The sequence below is a fragment of the Vigna angularis genome, chromosome 6 (genome assembly GCF_016808095.1).
Source record: "Vigna angularis cultivar LongXiaoDou No.4 chromosome 6, ASM1680809v1, whole genome shotgun sequence".
Classification (NCBI taxonomy): domain Eukaryota; kingdom Viridiplantae; phylum Streptophyta; class Magnoliopsida; order Fabales; family Fabaceae; genus Vigna; species Vigna angularis.
Window position 1 is genome coordinate 16,795,922 of NC_068975.1, and position 27,475 is coordinate 16,823,396.

The window sequence follows — 27,475 nt, forward strand, 5'->3', positions numbered from 1 at the left end:
TTTCAAAACGAAAATATTATAATTGTTTTTTGTGTCATTTTCCAACTAGATTTATAATGTTTATCTTTACTCATTTGTGTAATGACCTTTTTTAATGCGTGGAAATAAAACTCCAAATCTTATTAGAGAACTACGCAAAAAAGTATTATGATTATACATTTTAAAATGATATTTTTTAATAAGAAGAAAGTAATAATGATTGTTTTTAATTTACACAACCTTGTTATTTCGTTGGTTTCGAGTCCAAATTTTCATATTTAGTAAGAAATGCTACGACGTTTCTTACAAAACTTGTGTAAGTTTCACGATATATTCGTAGAAAAAATCTTATCAAATATAAACTTTTCAATAATAAATTAAAATGGAGTTGCATCTGTTATTTAATAAAATATTAATTAACTTTTAACATTGGGTCTTCCTTTATTATTTAATATTTCTTCTAGATATTCATTTATTAATGAATGAAAGATATTTTACGTATTATTATATTTTATGTAATTAATAACGAAAGATAAATAATGTGTGATGGTGATCATATGTATACAACAACTAGAGTTTGAAATGTGTAACTAATCCCAGTTCGTACATTCCTTCAAAAATTGAAACCAGTTACTGTGGGATAACTCAGAATTGTCCTTAAAGAATAATCAGAGTAATTAATCAAAATAAAGATTAAGAAATTATTGGAGTTTCTTTACAAATTAAAATCAACTTGTACAAAAAATAGAATAAAAACTCTGAAAAAATATATAAAATAAATTTAGAAATTAATCATTGAAAATAGATGAGTGCTGAAGTGAAGCAACATCAATGATGTTACTTCTTTAGAAATTGGCTGAAGAAGATACTCTTATGAGGAAATAATAAATTGTGTTTATACACAAAATTGACATTAGCTTTACTCTTGTATATATATATAATTCTGTCTTTCTTATTTCCACTTTATTTCTTTTAAATAAGAGACAGTGATCTGTTATAGTCAGAGAAATGAAACAAACTTGTAAAACAAATGTTCAGAAAAAAATGGTGCACATGGTAAATCTATTTCTCGTAAAATATTACAAATGTCTCACTGAAATTTTTTTGATGAGCCAAAATGTTGAGATTTGGAGAGTTTAGATACAGAAAGTGATAAGATACAAAGTTTGTTTATTAAGAAGTGCATCTAAAAAAATTTACCCCTAAATGCATATATGATTAGATTCGGACTTCAATGCCTTCCTTCAACAAATGCTCTTTTACAGTCTGAATAGGCACCTGCAATTAATGGAGATCTCAATTTCACTGCCTCAATACCATCATTACATCAATCAAAACCAACTTATCTAACAACTAGTGTAATAAAACGGGCCAACCCAACCCGTTTAAGTTTGGCCCAATATTGGCTCATACAAAATGGTCGGATTAGATTCGCTTGTCAAATGAAAACAGGTTGAGCTTTACATCTCAGCCCAAACCCGCACATTGTTGGGCTATTAAGCTGGCCTGTCTGTTTTTTCATTTCTATCAAGTCTAATATCACATGGAAATAGTATTAGGTTCCTGTGTTGGAAACCTAACTAAGACAACCCGATCACACACATAAACAAGAATTAATATTGTAAAAAGAATGGATATCTGTATTGATATTCAAAGAAAGTACACAGATAGCGCTAATGGAGGCCTAATCCCCCTCTTAGTCCTAACAGAGGCCTAATCCCCCTCACAAGCTTCAATACCTGTCTGTACTAAGAAAATGCACAGAATTACCAAAAGGCTTATTTATACTCTCTTTCTCCCCCTGATAGCCTAACAAACTTTCCTGCTCTTTAGTTCTATCCTAAATCCATTACCCATTATACCCTGTCACCCCATATCCTAACATTACACCCTGTTGCAGAACAACCTTGTCCTCAACGGGAGGCTTGACTCATGGCTCCTCTTCATCATCGTGTTACCATATAGAAGAAACCTACTGGCTATGTCCTCCAATTCAAATAAGGAGGCTTGTGTGGTGGCAAATTCTCCTCCAATGATTTCCATTCTTCATCACGGGAAGGGTATTGTAATAGACGGAACAGTGAAAGAGACAGTTTCACCGAACGGCCAAGGACCTCTGCACCAAAAGGCAGAGTACTGATGCATCGAAAGGTAGAGGACGCTCACCATATTTAATTTTCCCCAGTCTAGAGTTACTTCTCCTCTTCGTTCTGCTACCGTTCGTCCTATAATGGTCAATACCATTCGGTCCCCTATCAGACCGTGCAGCTTCATCGTTTTTGGCTTAATAGGGCCTCCAGCTAGGTTTAATTCAGTCTCAGCTCCTTCACTCTCCTCCTCTTCATCCTCCGCCAACCTAACCATCCGCTGACTCCTTTCTGGCCAATAGGGGCCTGGGCCGAACGGTCCCCAACACCTGAAACACCTCCTTCCCTCCTTTCTCCGTTTCAGGAACTCTGAGTAAGGCAGATTCCGGGTGTTCCATGTTGACCCCACACTCTCGGCGGCTTCCAATCGGCCTGGTTGATTGAAGTCGCATTGCTCGGCTACTCTTGATCGGCCTAGGTTATAACTATTGGTCTCGGACCGCTCGACTACACTCGCTCGGCCTGGGTTATAGCACTTGTCCTCAGACCGTTCGACGACTCTCTGGAACTCCTCAACTTCCCTTGCGATCCGCATCGCCACCATCCATTCCTGCGGTTCATGCTATCAGACTTGATTCCGGATGTCCTCTTTCAATCCCGCAAGAAAATATCCTAACAGCTGCTCGTCCGGCACCCTCTTCGTTCGACCTGCCAATATCTTGAAGTATTGTACATACTCGTCCACCGTCCCCGTCTGTCTCAATGCCATCAACCGCTCAACAATGGTTCCAAACCTTATCACCAGGGCTTCCTTCAAACCATCCCATGAACGATTCTTGGCTTTCTCCTTCCAAGCTCTGAACTAGTAGCCAACGCTCCCCTCCATGCTCACATACGCCAATCATACCTTCTCCTCTTCCGCTACCCTCTGAATCTCGAAGAATTTCTCCGCTCGAGCAATCCATCCCATCGGGTCGAGCCCTACGAAAGTGGGTAATTCTACCTGTTTCACCCAATTAGGTGGTGCGTCTCCTGGGTCGTCCTCCAATTCTTCCTCCGAGCTCTCTCTTCTCTCCGAACTCTCTTTTCTCCTCCGCCGATTGTTATTATTGGACCCCTGACTTCCTTCCGAATTCCGTTCCAGATTTCGCGCCAACCCCTCTACCACTCGTGTCAGCTCTTTCAAGTCTTCGCGAATGCCCATATTGTCTGCCTTCAATTCTTCTCCTGCCATCTCCAACGCGCTCATCCTCCCTTCAATTTGGTTCTCCAATGCATGTAACTTCCCTTCCATCTTGCTCTCCCTCCGATTTGGATCCAGCAGGTCGGACCAATTTGTTAGGTTCCTGTGTTGGAAACCTAACTAAGACAACCCATCACACACACAAACAAGAATTAATACTGTAAAAAGAATGGGTATCTGTACTGATATTCAAAGAAAGTACACAAATAGCGCTAATGGAGGCCTAATCCCCCTCTTAGCCCTAACGGAGGCCTAATCCCCCTCTTAGCCCTAATGGAGGCCTAATCCCCCTCTTAGTCCTAACGGAGGCCTAATCCCCCTCACAAGGGTCAAGACCTGTCTGTAGTAAGAAAATGACTCCCCCCTCACAGAATTACCAAAAGGCTTATTTATACTCTCTTTCTCCCCCTAACAGCCTAACAAACTTTTCCGCTCTTTACTTCTATCCTAAATCCATTACCCATTATACCATGCCACCCCATATCGTAACAGATAGAAATTTTTTATTTTTTTACATAAAACAGGTTGATGTCGGGCTTTCGAGCTATTTTATATTTTGTTTAAGCTATATCAAACTTTGGTCGAGCTGTATCAGACCTTAGTCTGACTATTGGGTTGTGTCAATATTAAGTGTTGCGGCATGAATTCAAATTTTTTTAATAAAATGGGGCTACTAGGCTGGCCTAACTGACCGGCTAACTTGCCAAGCTTGGAGGACTGGGTTTGTTTGGACTCTTAGATTGAAAATGTTGTCTCGAACTGCCTTTTTGGCCGGACTGACAGGTTGGCTAGCTAACAACATTGTAAACTTAGAATTGATTACTTCGAAAATATCGGTTTGGTATGAGAAAACAATTTGTTTTCCTTTTTTGAAATGTCACCTTATTCACTGCTTTGTTTTGAAAATTTTGTATAGAATATAGTGAAAACACAAAATAACAAAGTTGATTTTACTGTTTTCATACAAACTTAGAGATCAACGAGACAAGGTAACAAGGTTTTCTCAAACCAAAAAAGCCCTTTTTAGTTGTGGTATTTTTCTTTTTAAGATAGAGTTAAAAAAATTATATCATGAAAGTTTTTATTTTTCAGAACTTATCCAAGCACACATCATAGAACACAGTTAATCAAAATCATTCCAATCAGCTCTAAGAAAATAATGAAACAGAAGTAATACCTCTTTCCTATGAAAAATGCCAGCAGCAAGTGCTGCTGATGCATTTGTTTTATTGAACACCTCAGAAAAGTGTGCAGGAGCGCCAGCACCACTACTTGCAATCACAGGGATACTTACAGCGTCTGATATCAACTTAATTAAATCTACATCAAATCCTTTCCCTTGACCTGAAAACATTACAGAAAATTAGAATAAAAGTAACAATTTGTTAAGTATATAGTCAGATTACATCCAAACTCTTCTACTTTTCGCAATAGAAAATCGTTTATTATAGGAAAAGAATGGAAAGTACAAATAGTAGGAGAATAAGAGATACAAAAATAAGAAAATTTAGACATAAAGAAAAATAAATATCTAATGAATGCAACAAGACACCCCTATCTCTTTCATATAAGAAAATAAAAATAGAAACTCACTCAGAACAGCATTAAGACTGAATAGAGGCCATAGCTATACCAATAATTAATCCCCATAACAAGTTTAGGGTCAAGGTAAATGATAGGATCTAAGGCAAGAGGATAGAAGGCGGGAAAATGAGAGAGCAGTTAGGAAAGGCGGGATGGGAGAGCTTATATAAATAGAGTTTTATTCATTGTTAGAAGGCAGCTAGCCAAATACTTTTGTGTAAACAGGTCTTGGACCTTGTTGAGGGGAATTAGGCTCCCGTTTCTGTATTTCGTTATACGTTACAGTAAATACATTCACAGTGAAATTCATACTATTCCTTTGTTCTTTCTTGTTTCTGTGCTGTTGGGTGTTTGGATATTGTGAGAAAGTTAGGTTTCTCAATCGGAAACCTGACAATTGGTCCGACCTGTCGGATCAGAGTAAGGGTGAAGGATCAAGAAGTAATCAAGAAACTGCCGGATCCAATTAAAGGCGGAGCAAGACAGTGGGCAAGCTACCGCTTGGGAGAATAGAATCAAAGGGAGGATAATCGTGATGGAAGGAAGAGACAATACCTGGGAGAGGAGGACCAGCGAAAGGAGCATGGCAGAATACAGAAGAAATATGGAAGAAATACGGCAAGAAACGGCCGTGATGCGTCAAGACTTACAAGAAATCATGCAAAGGCTGGGTGGACGAAACAAGAACTAGGACGGACACGCAGATGGGGGCCAAGCGCCCGTCAACGAGAATCAGAGGGTGAGGCGGAAAGACGAAGGAGGAAGGGAAGGCGAACATACTGAGGGGCAAAACAGCTGGCGGAAACGGGTGGCGCTACCCGTCTTCGAGGGGATCGATCCACTGAACTGAATCAATCACGCAGAGAAATTGTTCGAGTTACGAAGGGTATTGGAGGAGGAAAAGGTGCGCCTAGCCAATATCAGTATGGAGGGGAGCGCTGGCTACTGGTTCAGAGCATGGAAGGAGAAAGCCAAGAATCGTTCCTGGGATGGCTTGAAGGAAGCCCTGGTGATAAGGTTTGGAACCATTGTTGAGCGTTTGGCGGCATCGAAACAGACGGGGACGGTGGAAGAGTATGTACAGGGAGGCGAAAAGGTAAGAAAAGGTAGCGGGATAGAAGACAAGTCATCTGGGGGACGAACACGAGGAGCGGTTACCGAGCGGAACGAGTACTGTAGACCAGACCGATCGGGATTAGCCGAGCAGTCCGAGGCCGATCGCTATAACACAGGCCGATCGAGAGTTGCCGAGCGGTCCGAGACCATAGAAGACCAGTCGTCTTGGGGACGAACGAGCGGTTAGTGGACACAATCCGAAGCCGATCGCTATAACACAGGTCAATCGAGAGTTGCCTAACATAAAGGGCATATATCTTATTTAAAGGTATGAGCAATTTCCATACTAATTTGAAAAAAAAAAAAAAAAACTTCTCAAACAAACAACAAAAGTGTTATCCCACTAAATGAGGTCAATTTCATGAATTACATAACATCATTTGGCTTGGTTAAAGATAAAATGTTCGAAGAAAAAATAAACTGTAGTTGAAGAAGAAAAATAGAATGCAATTCAAAACGAAAAAGTATAGTGAAATATTGTTGAAGAAGGATGCAAAACTATATTTACCATCACAATCGATGCAATTAAGTAGTATTTCTCCAGCGCCAAGCTCTTCAACTGCTTTTGCTAGTTCATAGGCACCAATTGGTCGGCCTTCTCTCCCTCCATTAACCTGACAATAAACATAAGTATTGAGATTAGAAAATGCTTCAGACAGTAGTAAATAGTCAAATAGCTATATTCCATTCTTTCTAAGAAATTCCAAGAGCTTCATCCGTGAATATAAATCTCATGACAACCACTGACTAAAAAATATATGGATCTATGGAAAGTGATTGTTGTATTCCCCCTCTATAAAAATATTGTGAATGTAACCAACATCACTAATTACATACAATACAAGTAGAGAGCATCTTATATACCAATGACTTTGACTAAGACAGACTTCAGAACTCTAGATAATTGTAACAGTCATGAGTGCAGGGTCTCGTTACTTATGCCTATACCCATAATCAATCTACCAAATCTGTAATTTAGGTATGCCTCTTCTTTTTAGCCTCTCTTAAAGTTGTAACTCTAGTGTAATCCTGTTAGGAATGAGAAGAGTTGGAGAGTTTATGAGAGAAGGAAGAGAATGAGTTAGTTGAGCAACCCAACTGCTTATTACAGTTGGGTAGGGCGAGAATAGCCGTTGTATAAATAGTAGAGGGGTTAGTTGTTTGGGGACTTTTGGTAGTTTGTTAGTTGACAGGATTAAGCCTGTGAAAGGGGTTAAGCCCTTGCCTTTGTGAGTGTACAAACTTGACCTTGTGAATAATATACAGTTCTGTTTACTTTTGCTGGTTTCTTGGCGCCTAAGTGTTGTTTCTAGAGGTTCTTGAACAGGTTTCTTTACCAGAAACCTATCAATTGGTCCGACCTGCCGGATCCCAATTGGAGGAGTGGCGTTGCGCGGGATGGAGGGAAGAGTAGTGGCGGTTGAAGATCAGTTAGAGGCGGTGGAGATCGCCGTGGCAGAGACGAAGGCAGATACGGGGGCCTTGAGACAAAATTACGAGGCGATGAGGCAGGATATCCAGGCGATCCTGAAAATGATGGGGGACCGCAACCGCGATCCAAATGGAAATTGCCAAAGAGCCAGTGAGTCGTCCGTGAACGACAACGGTGGCGGAATCGAAGGAGAGAGAGAGCGAAGAAGGGAAGAATTACCGGGGTTTGAAGGGGGCGACCCATTGATCTGGATAAGTAGAGCTGAGAAATTCTTTGAGGTGCAGAAGGTGGCCGAGGACGAGAAAGTACAGTTGGCGTTCATCAGTATGGAAGGATATGCAGCGTACTGGTTTCGCTTCTGGAGAGAAAAAACACGGAACAGATCGTGGGAAGGATTGAAGAGAGCGTTGGTGATCAGATTTGGAGAAGGTGGACGAGGGTCCGTCTATGAGAGATTGGCCACCATTAAACAAGTAGGGGCAGTGAGCGAGTATGTTAGGGATTTCGAAGTGTTGGTGGGGCAGACGACTGGGATTCAAGAGGAACAGCTCTTGGGATACTTTATGGCGAGGCTGCAAGAAGAGATAAGCGATTTTGTGAGGCCCCATGACCCGCAAGATTTAATGACGGCTATGCGTATCGCCCGGGACGTACAAAAGTTGTGTTCCCAATCGAAGGTCAGTGGGGGACAATCGGCCAAGAGAACGAATGTGTGGGGAGGAACAACGAGGGTAGCCACAAGAAGCGAATTCAGTCGCGAAGTACCGGGACGAGGGGGGACCGCCGAGAGTGTGGGATCGGTCAGGCGGGAGACGAACCAGGGGAGTGGGGTGGCCAGGCCTAATGTAGAGGGAAGAGGAAGAAGTGTCCGAAATTTACCCTATTCGGAATTCATAAAAAGAAGGGAAGAGGGAAGGTGCTTCCAGTGTGGGGGACCTTTTAGCCCAGGGCATAGATGTCCAGAAAGAGGATTGAGGATGTTAATTCTGGCAAAGGAAGAGGAGGAAGATGGAAGTGAAGCTATGGATGAGATGGACTAGTCCCAGATGGAGTTATCCACTTTTTCAGCAGGGGGATTGACATCTCCTAAAACAATGAAATTAAGAGGAAGCATAGGGGGTCGAGAAGTGTTGGTTCTCATTGACAGTGGAGCTAGTCACAACTTCATACGCCAGGAGTTAGTGGAGGAAATGGGAATGACAGTGGTGGAAACCCCGCCTTACAGGGTCAGCTTGGGAGACGGTTATCAAAAGAAGACAAGGGGCTGTTGTGAGAAGGTGACAATTGTGTTGGGCGAAGTGGAAGTGGTGGAGAGGTTCCACTTGTTTGAGCTAGGAGGAGTGGACGTAATATTAGGAGTGGAGTGGTTGGAGAAATTAGGAGAAGTGACCTTGGACTGGAGCAAACTGACCATGGCGTATCAACAGCTAGGGAGAAAGGTAAGGATTCAGGGGGATCCAACTTTAGAAAGGAAGTTGGTGGAACCGGGTGCTTTACTAAAAATGGCCGAGGTAGAGATTTGGTTGTTGGTCTGGGAGTTTGGGTACTTAGATTCAAAAGAAGGAGGTGAAAACTATCAGAGTTTAACAGAAAGTCAAGGAAAGGAGATGGAGTTTTTGTTGAGCCAGTACAAAGGGGTATTTGCGGATCCAGTGGGGCTACCTCCTGATCGTGGCATGGTGCATCACATACCTCTCAAGGAGGGCATGGATCCTGTAAATGTTAGGCCTTATAGGTACCCCCATGTGATGAAGGGGGAGATCGAGCAGCAAGTAAAGGAAATGCTCAAAACAGGGGTGATTAGACCCAGCCACAGTCCCTATTCGAGTCCGGTCATCTTAGTGAAGAAGAAAGACGGTAGTTGGAGGTTTTGTGTCGATTACAGGGCGTTGAATCGTGCCACGGTGCCTAATAAATTCCCAATACCGATGATTGAGGAGCTATTGGATGAGTTGAGGGGGGCTTGCTACTTTTCGAAGATTGATTTGAAAGCGGGTTATCATCAAATCCGTATGGGAGAGCAAGATGTTGAGAAGACAGCTTTTAGGACGCACCAAGGGCATTATGAATTTATGGTAATGCCCTTCGGCCTTACAAACGCTCCAGCTACGTTCCAAAATGCCATGAACAACCTTTTTCAGCCTTATCTAAGGAAATACGTTTTGGTGTTCTTCGATGATATATTGGTTTACAGCACTACATGGGGAGAGCACCTTGAACATGTTACTGTGTTGGATACTCTAGAGCAGAACAGTTGGGTAGCAAACCGAAGGAAGTGTGAATTCGGGCGAACGCAGATTAAATACTTGGGTCATGCTATATCAAGCAAGGGGGTATAGATGGATCCTGAGAAGGTGAGAGCTGTGACTGAATGGAGCAGGCCGAAAACGGTAAAAGGAGTGAGGGGGTTTTTGGGTTTGACTGGTTATTACAGGAGGTTTGTTAAAGACTATGGGAAGATTGCCAAGCCCCTGACGGAGTTACTGAAGAAAGGGGAATTCGTATGGAATGAAAGGGCTGAAGAAGCCATGCAACAGCTGAAGAGGGCTATCACGACAACCCCGGTGTTATCCTTACCAGATTTCCAACAACCCTTTCATATAGAGTGTGATGCCTCGAGTATGGGCGTGGGGGCAGTTTTGACTCAAGGGAGAAGACCCATTGCCTATTTTAGTAAGGCGCTATCAGCAGGGACGTTGAGCAAATCAATTTATGAGAAGGAACTGATGGCCTTGGTATTGGCCATACAACATTGAGGCCTTACCTGCTGGAGCAAAGATTTGTGGTGCATACTGACCAAAGAAGCCTTCGCCACTTGTTAGAGCAGCGTATAACTACTCAAAACCAACAGAATTGGATTGCTAAATTGTTGGGATATGATTTTGAGATAGTATACAAAGCAGGGGCTACCAACCGAGCGGCAGATGCCCTATCAAGGAGGGAGGAGGGAGACAAGGAGGAGGTAACAGAATTGGGAGTGATGGTCAGGCCATATTGGCAGGACTTTGGCGAGATCTTGAGAGAGGTGGAGGAAGATGATAGGTTGAAGAAGGTGATGGAGGATCTTAGGAGGGATCCAAATACCCATCCAGCTTATACCATTGAGCAGGACAAGTTACACTATAAAGGAAGGTTAGTTTTGTCAGCCAATTCCACATGGATTCCCAGGTTGTTGGCAGAGTTCCATGTTACGCAGACGGGGGGCATTCGGGTGTTTACAGGACATATCGGAGGTTGGCTCAATCCTTATATTGGATTGATATGAAGAAGAGGGTAACTAAGTATGTGGCGGGATGCTTGGTGTGTCAGCAGCACAAGTACTTGTCTTCTTCTCCTCAAGGACTACTGCAACCATTGCCAATTCCGAATGCCATTTGGGAAGAGTTAAGCATGGACTTTATAGTGAGGCTTCCAAAATCTCAGGGATTTGATGCTATACTAGTGGTAGTAGATCGCTTAAGTAAATACGATCATCTTGTACCACTCAAGCATCCTTATTCAGCTAGAATGGTAGCGGAGTTATTCATCAAGGAAATAGTTAGGCTGCATGGCATTCCGAAATCAATAGTGAGTGATCGGGACCCCCTCTTTCTCAGCATTTTTTGGCAGGAGCTGTTTAAAGGGCAGGGTACACAATTGAAGATGAGTACCGCTTATCACCCTGAGACCGACGGCCAAACGGAGGTTCTGAACCGTGTTTTGGAGGGATACCTTAGATGCTTCTGTTCCGAACAACCGAAAGGATGGATGACAGTCTTACCATGGGCTGAGTACTGGTATAATACCAGTTATCAGGGAGCAATCCGGTGTACACCGTTTGAAACGGTCTATGGACGGCCACCTCCATCCCTGCAACGATTTATACCGGGAGAATCATTGGTGGAGGCAGTGAATCAGGAATTGCAGACACGGGATGAAGCTTTAAAGCAGATGAAGTTCCACTTGGAAAGGGCACAAGAGCTGATGGTAAAACAGGCCAACAAGAGGAGGAGACCTTCAAATGTTGAAGTGGGGGATTGGGTATACTTGAAGATCAGACCCCATCGACAATCTTCCATGCCAACCAGACTTCACCCGAAATTAGCAGCCAGATTTTTTGGTCCATTTCAGGTGATCCAGAGAGTGGGAGCAGTAGCCTATAAACTCCAGTTACCAGAGACAACACACATACACCCTGTATTCCATGTGTCCCAATTAAAAAAAGCAGTAGGGGAGCAGCGAGTGGAGAAGGAGTTGCCTCCAGACTTGCAGGCCGATGGACCCTCTTTTTGGCCCATCAGTGTTCGAGGGAGATGAGTCACGCAAAGAGGGGAGGAGGATGTGTCACAGTTGTTAATTGAATGGCACGATGGCGGACAGGAAGGAGCAACGTGGGAAGATGAAGTGGCTATCAAAGAACAGTACCCCGATTTCAACCTTGGGGACAATGTTGAACTTCAGGCAGAGGGCAATGTTAGGAATGAGAAGAGTTGGAGAGTTTATGAGAGAAGGAAGAGAATGAGTTAGTTGAGCAACCCAACTGCTTATTACAGTTGGGTAGGGCGGGAATAGCTGTTGTATAAATAGTAGAGGGGTTAGTTGTTTGGGGACTTTTGGTAGTTTGTTAGTTGACAGGATTAAGCCTGTGAAAGGGGTTAAGCCCTTGCCTTTGTGAGTGTACAGACTTGACCTTGTGAATAATATACAGTTCTGTTTACTTTTGCTGGTTTCTTGGCGCCTAAGTGTTGTTTCTAGAGGTTCTTGAATAGGTTTCTTTACCAGAAACCTATCAAATCCACTATTTGTTTTAGAATGCTTAATGAAAAGAAAACTTAAAGGCTAAGAGATCTAGCTAAGTGGACATGATACAAAAAATTAAGCAAAGATAGAAAATAAACTTACTGTACATTGATACCATGCATACTCTTCTCCATTTGGACCTGAAACCAACATAAAATGGTTTCAGAATACTTTAAAATTTAATGTATTTCACATAAAAGTGCATATTATCTGTTTTAAATCCAAAAATCTCTCTCAACTTGTTTATTTTAACTAAATCAGAAATAGAAACTAGATACCCTACTGCAGTCTTGAGCAAATTCCTCCCCAACCCCCAATACCCTAATAAATACTGTACAGAGCTCAATTTGTTAAAATCAAGCTGTGGAAACTCACAACAGAGTCTAATAACATATCCATGTTATTTTTAAGTGATACAAATAATAGTTACATCAAAGAAAAAAGGGTGAGGAGGAGGGGACAACAGAGTACAAATATAACAAGTCTCTACTTCAAAATCAAACAATCACTAGGGATAATTTTAGGACCACCTTAAAAGAAATCAGATCTGTCTCTTGCATATTTGACCACAGAAAAAATGTCCCACATAGATATTAGAATAAGCATTTAGATAATTCAGAGCAATACTATATAAAATAAAGGAAAAGAAAGCAGCAAGGTCTTCACCTAGATTTGAAACCCTTACGGTCTTCAATAGCACATCATTAGGATCCTTTACATACACTCTACGGGGATCAATACTAACAACCACTGCCTGCAAATTGAAAATTAATAGGAATATAGACAATTGAGTACAATACTTCTAGTTATTTGTGATGTGATTATGCCCAAGATAGTTGGTCACCTAGTCGCATCAAATACATTATTACTGCTCATTTTACATGAAGACATGTAGCATAAAATATTTAAAATTTACTATTTCCTATCTTACAAGTTAGAACATGTTTTCCTAAACTTTAGTAATTTATCATATTCTAAAGACAGGTTCAAAATAAAATTATTCTGAACATCTAAACAACAGAATAGAACTCACTAGGCATATTGTGATCATGTATATTATACTCAATGTATTACATTACCATTATAATTAGGAGAAACTAGATGTAAAAGCCAGATTAGTTAAATATCTCCTCCGTGAATAATTTATCATTATTAATATAAACACCGCTACTATTCGTTATAAAATTTGATCAGCAATTTAATACATTACATTGAAAAACATGATAAGCATTCAGAAAAATTCTGCTATAAAATGGGGTAAAAAGAGGCCTATAGTTATATGTATGTTCAGGGATTCTCAAGTACACACAGGAACATGCAGAGGAACAAGGAGCGGACCATGAAATCAGCTGTTGACTAACCTGATTCCCATAAACTCTTGCTATCTGCTCCAAGCTGGTCTTTCCAGTTTTTACCTAAATGTGACAACCATAGAAACATCAGAAATGACACATATCGGTGCATATTAATAGACGCAAACATGGGTTGAGTTCTATACTCCGGTTCTTAAATATTCTTCTGCAGCATAAACTGCATCACTTCCAATGGAAATCTTATCAGCCCCAGACCTAAAGTATTCTGAAGCAACTTCCAAACTAGAATAGTACCTAATAATATAATTAACCAAATGAAAAAGTCTTGAAAGTTCTGAGTGAAAACAATGATAAAACTATCCGACTGGATAATTTTAATTGAAAAAAACAATGTTGCAAGAAAGTCAATATAGATCAGTAATAATACCTTCCGGTTGAATCTGTGAAATCTCTAATTCCTCCACCGACAGTTAAAGGTACAAAAACATTTTCTGATGTGTATCGTAATACCTATGAAACATAGGGAGCATGAAACCACAGTGGATAGTGGATAAAATATAGTCTAGCACCAACTAAAAAAACTTCCATTTTGGTAGATTTTACAAACCTGAAGCATAGGTAAATCACCAAGAGGGAAGTCCCGAAATCCTGTAATGTTTAGAAAGCTGACCTGCACCCAATCTTTAAGTTTAATAGGAAAGAACCTGTTTCATAAAATAGAACAAAATTATTAAAAGCATACCTCATCAGCTCCATCTTTATAGTACTGTCCAGCAAGATCAACTGGCTTGCCAAGATTCCTTACCTAACAATTAAAATAGCTTCATAAGATAATACATACAGGTTTATCCTTTAATACTAAATATCAACAAGGCAATAGCAAAAAACTAAAGTTTAGATGGTTCTTATTCAATAATAAACTACACCTATGAGAAGTATGTATCATATAGATGTCCATTGTCTTGGCATATCCTCTATTTGAATTTTATGCAAACTCGTAAAACCAAAAAATAAGTATTATATCTGATACCTCGTTCTCATTTGTATGTTCTCTTACATCATACTGATCTCCTTTGGTTACAACAAGGTCCCCTTTATCGTTTGCTCTCACATCAAGACAAGCAATCACCTTAATAAACAATGTTTTGTAAGGAAAACAACAGAATAAATGCACCCAGGAGGCAGCCAAAAAATACATATTAATTAATTTAAAACATGACAGTTTCCAGGACTATTACCCTTTTTGCAAGTTTTGAAGCTTTGACTTCCCCAGGCTTCTGTCTTCAAATGAACATTACAAATGGTTAGTTACCATGTGTCAAAACAAAATTATTATAACAGTTACGAAACAGAAGAAGTGCACAGAATGGTATCAAGGCCACCTTTGTCATGTTTGACTTCGGATTCAAGAATCTTCTCAAAATTGAGAGACCAACATCTGAGAATAATATTTCAGGAATCAGAGCAGGAATATGATAGCCCAAGAATGGGAAAAAGAAAGAAAGCATAGCATGTTGTTTTACCTATAAAAACAAATATATCACAAAAGAGTCACCGTATTCCCCCAAAAGAAGAGTAAAATTTGGAGCAATTCAGATTTCACAAAAGTATTCTACCAAAATCCACTAAAGATTCAAAATGCAAATCCTATAAAAAAACAGAAAGTCAATTTTCAATCTGAACAGAATTAATTAGTTTCTGATTTCTACCTTCAGAAAAAAAGTACTTTCCTATTTCCTTTTCAGTCTTTTCTTTTCAACTTTTTTTGTTAATCAATTGGAAACTAAGTTCATCCTTCAATTCTTCCTCTAAGGGAACAAGGTTGTAAAGTGGCAACTAAGTTCGTTACATCATATTTCAAAATAACGTTGATTCAGAGATGTCAATTCTTTGCATGACCAGAGTTACAAGCTAACGAAGAATATAAATTTCAACAAAGATGACAGCCTCCATGATTTAGGGCTCTCTATATTAGAGAGAGAAATAAAGGATTGGAAAGGAAGATAAAACTTGCCTCCACTCTTCTCTGGGTGGAATTGAACTGCATGAACATTTCCTCTTCTAATAGATGCTATAAATTTGTCACCATAGTCACATGTGGAGGATATCCACTCACTGTTGTCATCTGACTAATAAAAATAAAAAAACACATTACTTAAACACTTTCATGAAAATACGGAGTAAGAAAATGACAGCCAAAGAAACCAGGAGATTTTTAAAGAAAAGTGGAAACATACAGGCATGGCACGATAAGAGTGCACAAAATAGACATGGTGATTTCCAACATCATCCAAAATTCCTGAGTCCTTCGTGATTTGTAAAGCATTCCAGCCAATATGTGGTACTCTAAAACCATTTGATGAGTCAAATCGCCCAACAGTTCCAGGTATCAAGCCAAGACCTTTTACTGATTCAGAAGCGCATTTGTCCGTTCAATACTTCAATGAAAGCGTGAATAAAAAGGTAGATTGGTCTTGTAGTGCACAGGAAAGTAAGCTTTCAGTTAAATCAGAGACCATTGTCTCTAAATGTCACAAAAGCTTGCTAAAAATTACTACGGCTACAGATTCAAACAAATGACTCAATTCACTGAACTGTCGAGTCTAGATTGATTCTTTGTTACCCAGTTATCCATGTTATGAAATCAACATTCATGACTAAACAAAAATATCTGAGGATGATGTACACTGCCCTTGCAAGTTCATAGCAAAATAACTTTATGGCTGTATTTATACACTGAGTTAATATTTCAATATGCTACTAAATAAAAATACCACTTGCAGAAGAATAATATAAATCAAACACTAAAGAACTTAATGTCCTCACTTCCCCTTCCATCCAAAGCTTCACTCCCAATCACACGCTTAAGAAAATGAACTACGACAATACAGCCAAACAAAAGCATTACCCCCCCCCCCCCCCACTAAATGGGGTTAGCAAAACGTATTAATCAAAAGTATTAGACTCCATCAAAAAACAAAATTTGATTGGAACTCTTATGCAATGGATTTTAAGACTAACTCAACAACACAATTTGTAAGGTGATGTTTGCATAAAGTTGTAATGCTATAATTTACTTATCTTTAACTGACATGGATCTTCAACACACCCCCTTATCATTTGACATCTACAGCGTAGGACTAAATACTTGTGTGGATGGTTTGATAACAATCTCATAGTGAGTAGTACAATATGTCCAACAAACCTCACTAGGATAAGTTTTGATACTATATTAGGTTAAACATTAAGTATAACTCAATTTCACAAAAACCAACTAGTAAAATAAGGTTTGAACTCACTTGTATACTTCCTAAAGTTGTCTTTGGTCTTCTTCTGCCCATTTTAATCAGACTGACTGACTATTGAATTCATAAGGGTGTCAATTAAAGACTATTTTAGCTCCTGCACTGCTGGCACTTCATTGCCCAACTTTTACTACTGAATCACCATAGAGCATCATAGACCATGTAGTTGTCTATTATAATTCAACCTCCAAACCAAACTAACTTTTGTCTTACTAAACTTACTTTCCATGAACTTTTCCTCACTCTTATTTTAACCAAGAAAAAAGACATTGTTTATGTAGCTTCTATTCACATCTCAAGCATCTCTTCTCACAAACTTATCTGCTAAAAAAATCACATACTTGAAGACTATTACAACCAGTGTTAATTATAAGAAATTCTTGCAGTACACAATGCACTTTTAAGAAATAGACTTTAAGCCTAACTCAATCCCACAAAACCGGCTTGTAAGGTGAGGTTTGCATCCACTTATATACTCTAAATTGGCCTTATCTCTAGTCGACGTGAGACTTCCAACACACCCCCTCACGCCAAGGTATATGCATCTCGAGCATGAAACTAGACATTAATGGGTGGTCCGATAGCGGATGAAACAATATGTCCAACAAACAACAAATATCGCTAGGATAGACTCAAACCTGGCTCTGATACCATGTTAAGAAGTGGACTTTAAGCCTAACTCAACCTCACAATATAGACTCTAAATTGGCTTTATCTCTAGTCGATGATACACAATAAAAATAAGACATGAAAATCATTGGTTCTCATCATCTAGGGCTTCATAAGCTCTAAAAATCATGCATTGAAACACTATTTCCACCAGAGTTAATTATGAGAATATATTACATTACCCAGTACACAATAAAAATAAGATATGAATGCAAAAGATTCTCCTCTCAATAGCAGTAGACTAACAAATAAATGAAAATTGTGCATTTCTTTTCTTTAAATGAAGGTTAATATTGCTTAATTTAATTTCACATCTACATGGATGGCAACCTTGGCATCCATTTATGCTATAGTACAATAATATAATAATATTAAACTTAAAACAAGTGTTCAAAATTAAAGAGTAAAATAAAAACTAAAGATGTCTTCCAACTAACCTGGTCCATTCTCCTCACTAGATTCAAAAAGTAGCTGAAGTCCTAGACAAATCCCCAAAAATGGACGATCTTTTTCAATATATGAACATAATGCTTCGTCCATTCTGAAAAATAAGTATGATCAAAATAAAACATTTGACTCAAACTAAAATTCCGAGGGCAATCATTCAAAGATCAAAATTAAAAATTGCTTCACAAGAACTTCAAATATATACATGACAATGCCTAGTTTAAAATCCAAACCGAAAAATTCACCAAAACTAAAGACATTATGCAATTCAGAAAGGCACCTCAGACATACAAAATGTGTTTATTGTAATCATTACAGCAAAAGTCTAAAACAACAAAAACAAATGCCTTCCAACTTAACATCCCCAAAATTTTAACCAACACTCTTCTATCAGTATACATTAGTCCTAAACTCCAATATGGTGTATTAATACCAGTCTTGATTCAACCCCTTTTCAGTGCACATTGTAAATTTTAATTAAGAAAAAGGGAATAAAGATCAACCCTAGTATTGTCCTGTGATATCCTTTAATACCCCACCACTACAACCCAGCAGAAATATTTCACAACAAGCATAGCACTACAACTACTAAACCACTAAAGAAAAACACTTAAAAGGTAAACAAATTAAAATAAATGAATACCCAGTTTTGCTTAACACCTCCATGGCGGCAGCAAATGCTCCAACCCCAGGAAAAACTAACCGACTTGCATTCAAAATATCTTGCGGGGTTTGTACCTAGTAAAAAAAAAAATACTTAAGATTCAAAACCTCTCACTCACAAACAATTAAAAAAATCTCATTATGTTATGATGCAAAAAGCTCACATCTTTGATTTCAAACCCGAGGAATCTGATTGCATTCCTGACACTCCGAACATTGCCAGCACCGTAATCAAGCAAAGTCACAACTGAAAAATCAAGAGAATCAGAGAGATTGTTGTGGAACTGAACAAAGACCCAGAAAAGAAAAAAACAAAAAGGAGAATATTTTTGCAAAAGGGTGTCTTCGAAAGCAGAGAGAACAAACCAGAATCCCCAGAAGAGGAGGCACGAACTGAGAAGTTTCTGTGTTTGGTATTGCCCAAACAGGATAATCTCGGAGATGAGAGTGGCGTTTTGCGCAGAGAGAGGAGAGAGGAAGAGGAAGCAGAATAAGCAAAAGACGGCGCCTCCATTGTTGTTGTTGCTGATTTTCTTCCAAGGCAGACTCAGAAGCGCGACACTGTGTAATGTTGTATTTTGAGCAATCAAGATGACGGCTTCGTTTGCTGGTCTCAGTCTTTAATATGTTCCAGTGACGAGACAAACTATTTCACACAAATTATCATGCTTTTTTAGATACAAAATCTAATATATTCATAATTGGTACAAGTATTTAACAAAATAATATACTTTTTTTTTGTGTTGCAACTTTTTACTATCATTTTCGTTTTTAATATTTGCTATTTTATTTTAGGCTTACTTGAAAAGCTTAGAGTAGCTAAAAATGTTCTATTTTTCCTAAACCACTAACTTAAGATATATCGTCAAAGAATTTATTAGATGGTATGGGAACATGTTTATCTTGGAAGTAATTATTCTTTTCAATATTTTTCTATTGGATCTATTTTCATTTTTTTATCCAACAACATAATAATGTGAATCAAACTTTAATGAGTTATAATATCCAACGTCAAGCAATTTTGCTATCTGAGTTCAAAAAATACATTTGTTGGAACTAGATTGGAATGCCAAGTAACTTTAAATTCAAGGGTTTCCGCTTGTATTTGTAGAGTGAGTAGTGCAGAAAACAAAAGATCAGGAAACCCTTAAAACTTAATAGTTGAGTTCCTATTAATAAATAGGGTTAAATATGTTTTTAGTTCCTCAATTATTAAGCGCATTTGTTTTTAGTCCCTCTTTCAAAGTAAGGTACATTTTAGTCTTCCTCCTTAAGGAAACCTTAATTTTTGGTCTTCCAAAACTAACACCGTTAAAAACCAGTTGATGTGGCTAACGTTTGTGCACGTGTGTTCACAGCTCTGCTTCCTATCTCTTGCCACGTTGGTATTTTTTTAATGCAAAGTGAGAATATTGGTTTATTAGGTTGATTGGTAAAGTTTTCTTGAAAGTGTATTGTGAAGGGTGAAGAGTGAAGACGAGATCATCATTTAAGGTGGAAAGGAGGTTGAAGAACAAAAGGTTAGATTTGATGTTCTTGAACATTAGTGTAGTTAGTAACGTAAGTTCATATTTCTCTTTAGTGTGAATAAATTGATGGATTTTTCGAATTAGGTTTTGGGTTAGGACTAAAGGGTTCTTTCTTGATTAACTTTCGAAGGGAAATGAAAGCTGACAGTGGAGGAATTGGTTGCACGCGAAGGAGCATTGGTTCAGGAATGTCCCAAACATCTGGATCCTCCTCTCACTTAGCTTCAATAATGTGTGGTTGTGGGGAAAGAATGTTGGTGTTGAAGGCAACTACATTGAAGAACAGAGGGAGACTATTTTATAGATGTAGAAATTGGGCAGTAAGTGAGAAAAAATGATTTACTTATTATGATGAAGTTTGTATTACTGATTTGTAATTTCTTTTGCAGAGTAATGGAAGTTGTAACTACTTTGAATGGGTTGATGAAGGACATAATGAAATTGAACGAAGCTTACAAAGGAAGAGTGAAGAAGTTGAAGTTTGTATGGAAAAAGTTGTATTAGATCTAAGGAAGAAGAAGGATAAGTTGAAGAGGAAATTAGAGGAGGAGAGGAAAAATTTCAAAATGATGTTGGTCTTCTTTGTATTGTCATGGGCATTGACAGTGATGTTATGTATTATGTTTGTTTTGAAGATAAATTGTAATTAGATTCGTAATGTTGTGATGTAGCAGAACTTTGAAGTTGAGTTATGGCATTATGTTTGTGTTATGTTCATTTGTATGAAGAATATTGGTGTGATTTGAAATAGAATGAGTTTAAACATATAATTGGTGCTGTATCAGTAAAGATGCAATTAAGCAATGCAATAAAGATGCAAAATGTAAATGGTAGAGGAGGCTATGCTATCAAACGAAATAAATATGCAAGCTATCAAATGAAAATCTAAATCAGCATTTTTAAGCTGCTGGAATAGCAGAAAACTAAACTAGTAGAAGCTGCTGGAATAGCAGAAAACTAAACTAGTAGAAGCTGCTGGAATAGCAGAAAACTAAACTAGTAGAAGCTGCTAGAATAGCAGAACATGAAACTGGTACACAGGCTTCTTCGTGTTCCAACTGCAACCCCTTTTCACTTGGTATAAGGGTAGCTTAGTAGATGTAGCTTTGTGGTTGTGGATGCACCAAAACAGATGTCACAGTAGCTCAAACACACTGTACCAAGAATGCATCAAACCAGAATTAACACTACATGTAACACAGATTCAACAGCTTTTTAAGAAAACAGTAGCCTTAAAATTGTGCAGTAAGGTATTGAAAATGCAGAGGTTGATTACATATCAAATTCTCTTTATCTTAACATGTTAAGTTAATGAAGAATGATTTTCTTTTTCTGAGAAAGACACTACAAGCACAGATATAAGATGTTGAAGAATGATTTTCATGCACAGATAAAGTTGTTGCAGAATAGGCCTCTTATCTCAAAGTTATTTTGAACTTCAGAAATCAACTTCAAAAATCAAGTAAATAATAGGCCAAGATATGACCAAATGCACAGTGATCGTAAGTTTTAAACATCAGTTTAAAGTTGAAGCAGCTTTCAAATAGCACAAAAACTTCATGAACCCAGATTAGACCTTAGTATGGGAAATTATGCAGTAAATTTGTCCATGACAGTTTCAATGCACATAAATAACCTACAATTATAAGGCTTACCATGAACAAACCGAAAATACAGAAATGAAAGAGTGATTTTTAACTCACACTGCAACTGCGTTTGAACAAAGTGGTAGCAAATTTAAGTGTTTCAAGTATTTGAAGTTAAAGAGAGGTGTGTGGACTGTGATGTATAACAAATCAACAATAAAAAATCATTGTACTAGTCATTGTAGTGGTCCGCGAACAATAAAAGTGAACATTGCATTCAATAAGAAAAAGTGGTACAAAAAGTGGTCTCAGCCTACTTTAATTAACACTGCATGTGCTACTATTGGACAAAGAAGTGGTCCAAAAAACTGTGCCCACTACAAATGGTCTGCCTAAGTGGGGCAAATTCAGTACATTAAATACTTCTTTACAAAAAGTCACATGCCTACACTACAATTTCAATTGCTACTTGCTTGAGACCCTATAATTTGTGCAGTCAGTCTTCCAAATGATCTTCTTCCCCCCTCATGCATACTTGAAGCCCCTGCATCTATGCTAGCTCCCCTTGCTGATCTTCTTGGACCTTGTGATATTGATGCAGCTCCTGCATCTGTGCCACCTCCCCTTGCTGATCTTCTTGGACCTTGTGAGCTTGATGCAGCCCCTCCATGTGTTGCAGCTACTCTCCCTGACGGTCCAGCACTTGAAGTTTGTCTTCTTGATGTTCCTCCAGATGATCTTCCAGTTGTTGCAGATGCTACCCTTGTCTTCTGTGAAAGATGTAAGGTAGTTACAAATAACATACTTCTAATCCCTTGAAAATGTAAATAACTCAGGATGAATAATTACCTTACTTGTCTGCCCCTTTTTACAACTTCTTACATTGTGTCCATATTGATTGCACCCACTACACTTCATACCAATATTTTTCTTGGACAACTTTGAATGGCTCACATATTCATCAGCTTCTCGTCTTCTTAAATTTTTTGCCTCCCAGGAGGTGTTTTATAAATGGGTGGTAGTAGTGGTGCAGAGTCAGATGTAGGCCAAAGTTGTTGTCCATTGATAGGAATTATAATAGGTGCATAACAAGTTTGATATGCATCTTTCTTGTAATAAGGATGAACATATTGTTCTGGATTTTCTAATTTGTAATGAATGGCAGCAACAACATGTCTACAAGGTATTCCTACTAAATCCCAAAAGTAACAAGTACAAGTGTGATTACTTATATCAACTACAAACTTGTCCATTGTAAAGCCATGCGTAACTTCAAATTGTGAAATGGTACTATTAAATGACTCAGACAAGTTATTGATCAACACATCACATCTAGGATAAGCACTAAAAGCATGTTTACACCAAGATTTAGTTGGTATAGTCATTAACCAATTATAAGCATCAAGATTCACATTCTTTAACTCACCCATTTTTTTTCCCATTCCTGAATGTATGTTGCCTTGGCAGCCCCCATCATAAGGTCTCTAATGAGAAGGCCTTCACCAAATTTCTTCTTGTAGTTATTGTACATATGGCGTAAACACAACCTGTGCTCCACCCCATTCAAAATATCATAAAAAACTGTCATTAATCCCTGCAAGCAGCAGTGTGATTACATCATCCATTACTACATAATCAAATGAAAATTCAAACGAAAGTAAAATAGAATGTGTCAAAAACCAAGCAACAGTTTACCTTTTGTTGTTCCGAAATAAAGATCCACGTTTGACAATCTATGCCCCCAATATTATCAAGCAGCAGTGTCAAAAACCACCTCCATGTGTCTTTACATTCATTTTCTACCACAGCAAAAGCTAGTGGGAAATATTGGTCATTAGGGTCTCTTCCTACTGCCACTAACAACTGACCTCCATATGTTGTCTTCAAATTACAACCATCTACCCCTATGAATGGTCTGCAACTACCTAAAAAACCTTGCTTACAACCATTTAAACACATGTAAAATGACCCAAACCTTGGTGCCAAGGTGGGTTGGGGTTGATTGACCTTAATCTTGAAGGTTCCAGCCTTCACTCTTAACAACTCAGCCACATAATCATAAAGACGACCATATTGTCGTTCTCCATCACCCACTAAAGAATCCATTGCAATTTGCTTAGCTCTTCCAGCCTTCCAATGTGTTATTCCAATAATATATGACTTTTTTATTTCATCTATGATTTGGATCACTGTCATGCCTCCTACATTCACAAATCTATCAACCAATACTTGTGCAATCCATTGTACACTTGCACTTTTGTTACCAAAAACCCTTCCACATTTGTGCCCAACTAGAGTTTTCACTCTAAAGGTTTGCCTACCTCCTACCTTGCTAACCATAATTAGAAAACCACATCCCTTCTTACAAACTGTCCTCACTCTCTTCAAATCATTCTTCACAAACTTCACTTCTTTTCCATTCAAAACGCTATGCATCTTTAGCGCACTCTTAAAATCTTTCAAAGACTTAAACTCCATTCCCAATTTAAATTTGAACCCCTTGGTCATATCTTCTGCTCTATACTTTACAAACTGCCTCTTATTCTCACTCACATCCTCATCACTATCTACATTTGGAGACAACTCATCTGTATTGTAATCTTCATTTATCTCATGGTGTCCAACTTCTTCGTTAATCATAAATGATCCCTCACTATCTTGGATTCTGCTCCTAACAATTTTCTTTTTCTTTTTCATTCTCTTCCACCTATCCAAAACAGGATTAATATTTCTTCTCTCTTCCTCCACCCTCTCATTCTTCATCACAAACCCATCATCATCATTTTCCATTCTTTCCTCTTCACTGTCATCAACATTTTCCACCACTTCACCCTCAACGACATTGCCCTCTTCCTTTTGCTCTTCCTCATCCTCACCCCTCTCTACATTATCTCCCTTAACATTCCTATCTTCCTCTTCCTCATCCATTAGGAAGTCTTCTACTTCCAAATTTCCCTCCACCCCACCAACATAAACATCTTCTTCACCTTCTTCAACAACATAAGCATGTTGATCATCCACAATCCTCCATCTCCTCTACGTGTACTTCATCTGCCTCTTCACCAAAACTAAGGAAGTTAACTTCAACTAGCTGACTGGGTTGGAGATGTTGGACATAGATTTCAACCTCATCGTTATGTGCCTCTGCATAGTTAGCCAACAACATTGCTTCACTATCATCTGTGAGTATTCTGAGGTTGTTCATGGCCTTTTGTTTCGACCCCTTCACCATAGCTTGAACTCTCCATCATACTTGAATTCTCTAACAAATCCCACTGCTTCAAAGTATGACCACATGTCGGCATCAATTCCTTTTATAGCATGTATTTCTCCTCCCACATACTCTACTTCCTTATTCTTCATGAACTTCCCCATGTGATGCAGAGAAATGTCAAAAACCATTTCTTCCTACATGGTAAAATAAAAATTTACACACACAATGCACAACAAACAAGCCACAGTAAACCAAAACTAGATAATTACCTTCTTCTTCGAATCACCTTTCTTTGACACACAATGCACACTAACTGGAACGACATCAATAAGGAAAGCAAATGCAAATTCAGAGAAGGAACACGAACCCTAAGTATTTTCAAGACAGTTGTTACTAATTTTAAGTGTAAGAACCCCAATTTCATTCGCGTATATAAAAATCCCTAATTTTCTAAGTACAACAACCCTAATTTCATTCGCGTAAAAAATCCAATTAACACATGTCATCAAACAATTAATCACACGTGGCAAGAGATAGGAAGCAGAGTTGTGAACACACGTGCACAGACGTTAGCCACATCAGCTGGTTTTTAACGGTGTTAGTTTTGGAGGACCAAAAATTAAGGTTTCCTTAAGGAGGAGGACTAAAATGTACCTTACTTTGAAAGAGGGACTAAAAACAAATCCGCTTGATAATTGAGGGACTAAAAACATATTTAACCCTAATAAATAATAAAAAACATTACATTTTAACACTTCTCCTAAAACGGAAACATATAGGTCATATGCACCAAGCTTGGAACATATAAATTGAATTTTAGGTCTCCTTAGAGATTTCGTCAAAATGTTTGGGAATTATTCATTAAAGTTGACAAACTTAGTAACAAGATCCTTGGACAACAACTTCTTTTTAATAAGATGACAATCAATTTTTTTATGTTTTGTTCTCTCACGAAACTGGATTGGAGGCAATGTGAATGGTTACTTTGTTGTCACAATACAACTTTATCTGCTCATTTTCACAAAATTTCAAGATTTGAAGGAGTTGTCTAATCCACACAAGTTCTCATTTAGTTAGAGCCATAGATTGATATTCCACTTCACCACTAGATCGAGCAACAACACCTTGTTTCTTACTTTTCCAAGATACAAGGTTTCCTCCAAGTAAAACACAATATCATGTGGTAGATCTTTTATCAATTGGGCACCCAACCCATCTGCATCACAATATCCTTTTACTCGAGTACTTCCCTTGTTCTCATACAACAATCATTATCATGGGTTCCCTTTTAAATATCTGAGAATGCGAATCACTACACTTCAATGATCTACTGTGGATTTTGCATAAATTGGCTCACAACTCCCATCGGATAAGAAAGACCAGGTCTTGTTATGGTAAGATAAATGAGTTTTCCAACCAGTCTTCTATATTTCTCTAGGTCTGAGAAAAGTTCACATTGGTCTCTCATTAAATTTTGATTTGAGTCCATAGGACTATCAATGGGCTTGTAATTTGTCAGGTGTGTTTCCTCCAAAATATCAAGAGTATAGTTTCTTTGTGAAATGATGACACCTTCTTTTGATTATGCCAATTTAATACCAAATAAATATTTTAGACAACCCAGATCTTTGGTCTGAAAGTGGTTGAACAAATGATTCTTTCATTTAGAAATTATAGTGACGTTGTTTCCTATAATAACATATCATCAACGTAAACCATAAGATAAACACATTTGTTAGAAGAAGGCTGACCATAAAACACTGAATGATTCGTCTCACATCGTTTCAATCCAAAATTCTGCATAACATGAATAAATTTACCAAACCAAACTCGAGGTGATTGATTCAAGCCATAGAAGGAACAATGTAATTTACAAACTAACCCAGACTCCCCGTGAGAAACAAACCTAAGAGGTTGTTCAATGTATATCTCCTTTTATAGATCATCATGAAGAAAGACATTTGTAATTTCCAACTAGTAAATGGGCCATTGAAGAATGACATCCATAGAAAGCAAAATACGAACAATATTAGTTTTAGCCACATGAGAAAAAATATCACAATACTCGAGGCCATAAACTTAAGTATATCCCTTAGCTACTAGGCGAGCTTTAAGATGATCAATTGCACCAATAAGGCCAACCTTAATAGCATAAACCTATCTAAAACCGACAAGCTTCTTACCAGGAGGAAGAGAGACAAGGTCCCAAGTTCCATTGTGTTCAAGTGCCTGCATTTCATCAATCATTGCTTGTCGCCATTCAGAATGACCAAGTGTCACATGAACATTATTAGGAACCTTAATGGAAGATAAGGAGGAAACAAAGGAGAAATTTGGAGGAGACAGACGATGATAACTAAGAAAATTATAAATAGGATAGGAGTTACGAGTGAAGCGAATAGCTTTCCAAAGGGAAATAGGCCAAGTATGATCTGAGTCAAGAGAAGATGAGGAGGATGAAGGATCCATGGTCTGGGAATCTGATGGAGGAGGATCCGAGTTTTGAGGATCTTCAATGATTTGTATTTG

General features: G+C 38.4%; 1 protein-coding gene across 1 annotated transcript; it reads right to left on the bottom strand.

Moving 5' to 3' along the window:
- Positions 1-1,016: 1,016 nt before the first annotated feature.
- On the bottom strand, positions 1,017-19,278 carry LOC108321945 (imidazole glycerol phosphate synthase hisHF, chloroplastic). Its single transcript, XM_017553865.2, has 19 exons — positions 18,984-19,278; positions 18,782-18,864; positions 18,598-18,692; positions 17,945-18,048; positions 15,771-15,940; positions 15,548-15,662; positions 14,916-14,971; positions 14,772-14,810; positions 14,564-14,662; positions 14,276-14,338; positions 14,141-14,203; positions 13,961-14,043; positions 13,719-13,827; positions 13,582-13,635; positions 12,887-12,974; positions 12,323-12,360; positions 6,518-6,623; positions 4,487-4,653; positions 1,017-1,257 (listed from the first exon to the last, which is right to left on the bottom strand). The coding sequence occupies exons 1-19, from the start codon at positions 19,129-19,131 to the stop codon at positions 1,198-1,200; spliced, it is 1,740 nt and encodes a 579-aa protein (XP_017409354.1). The 5' UTR covers positions 19,132-19,278; the 3' UTR covers positions 1,017-1,197.
- Positions 19,279-27,475: the final 8,197 nt, after the last annotated feature.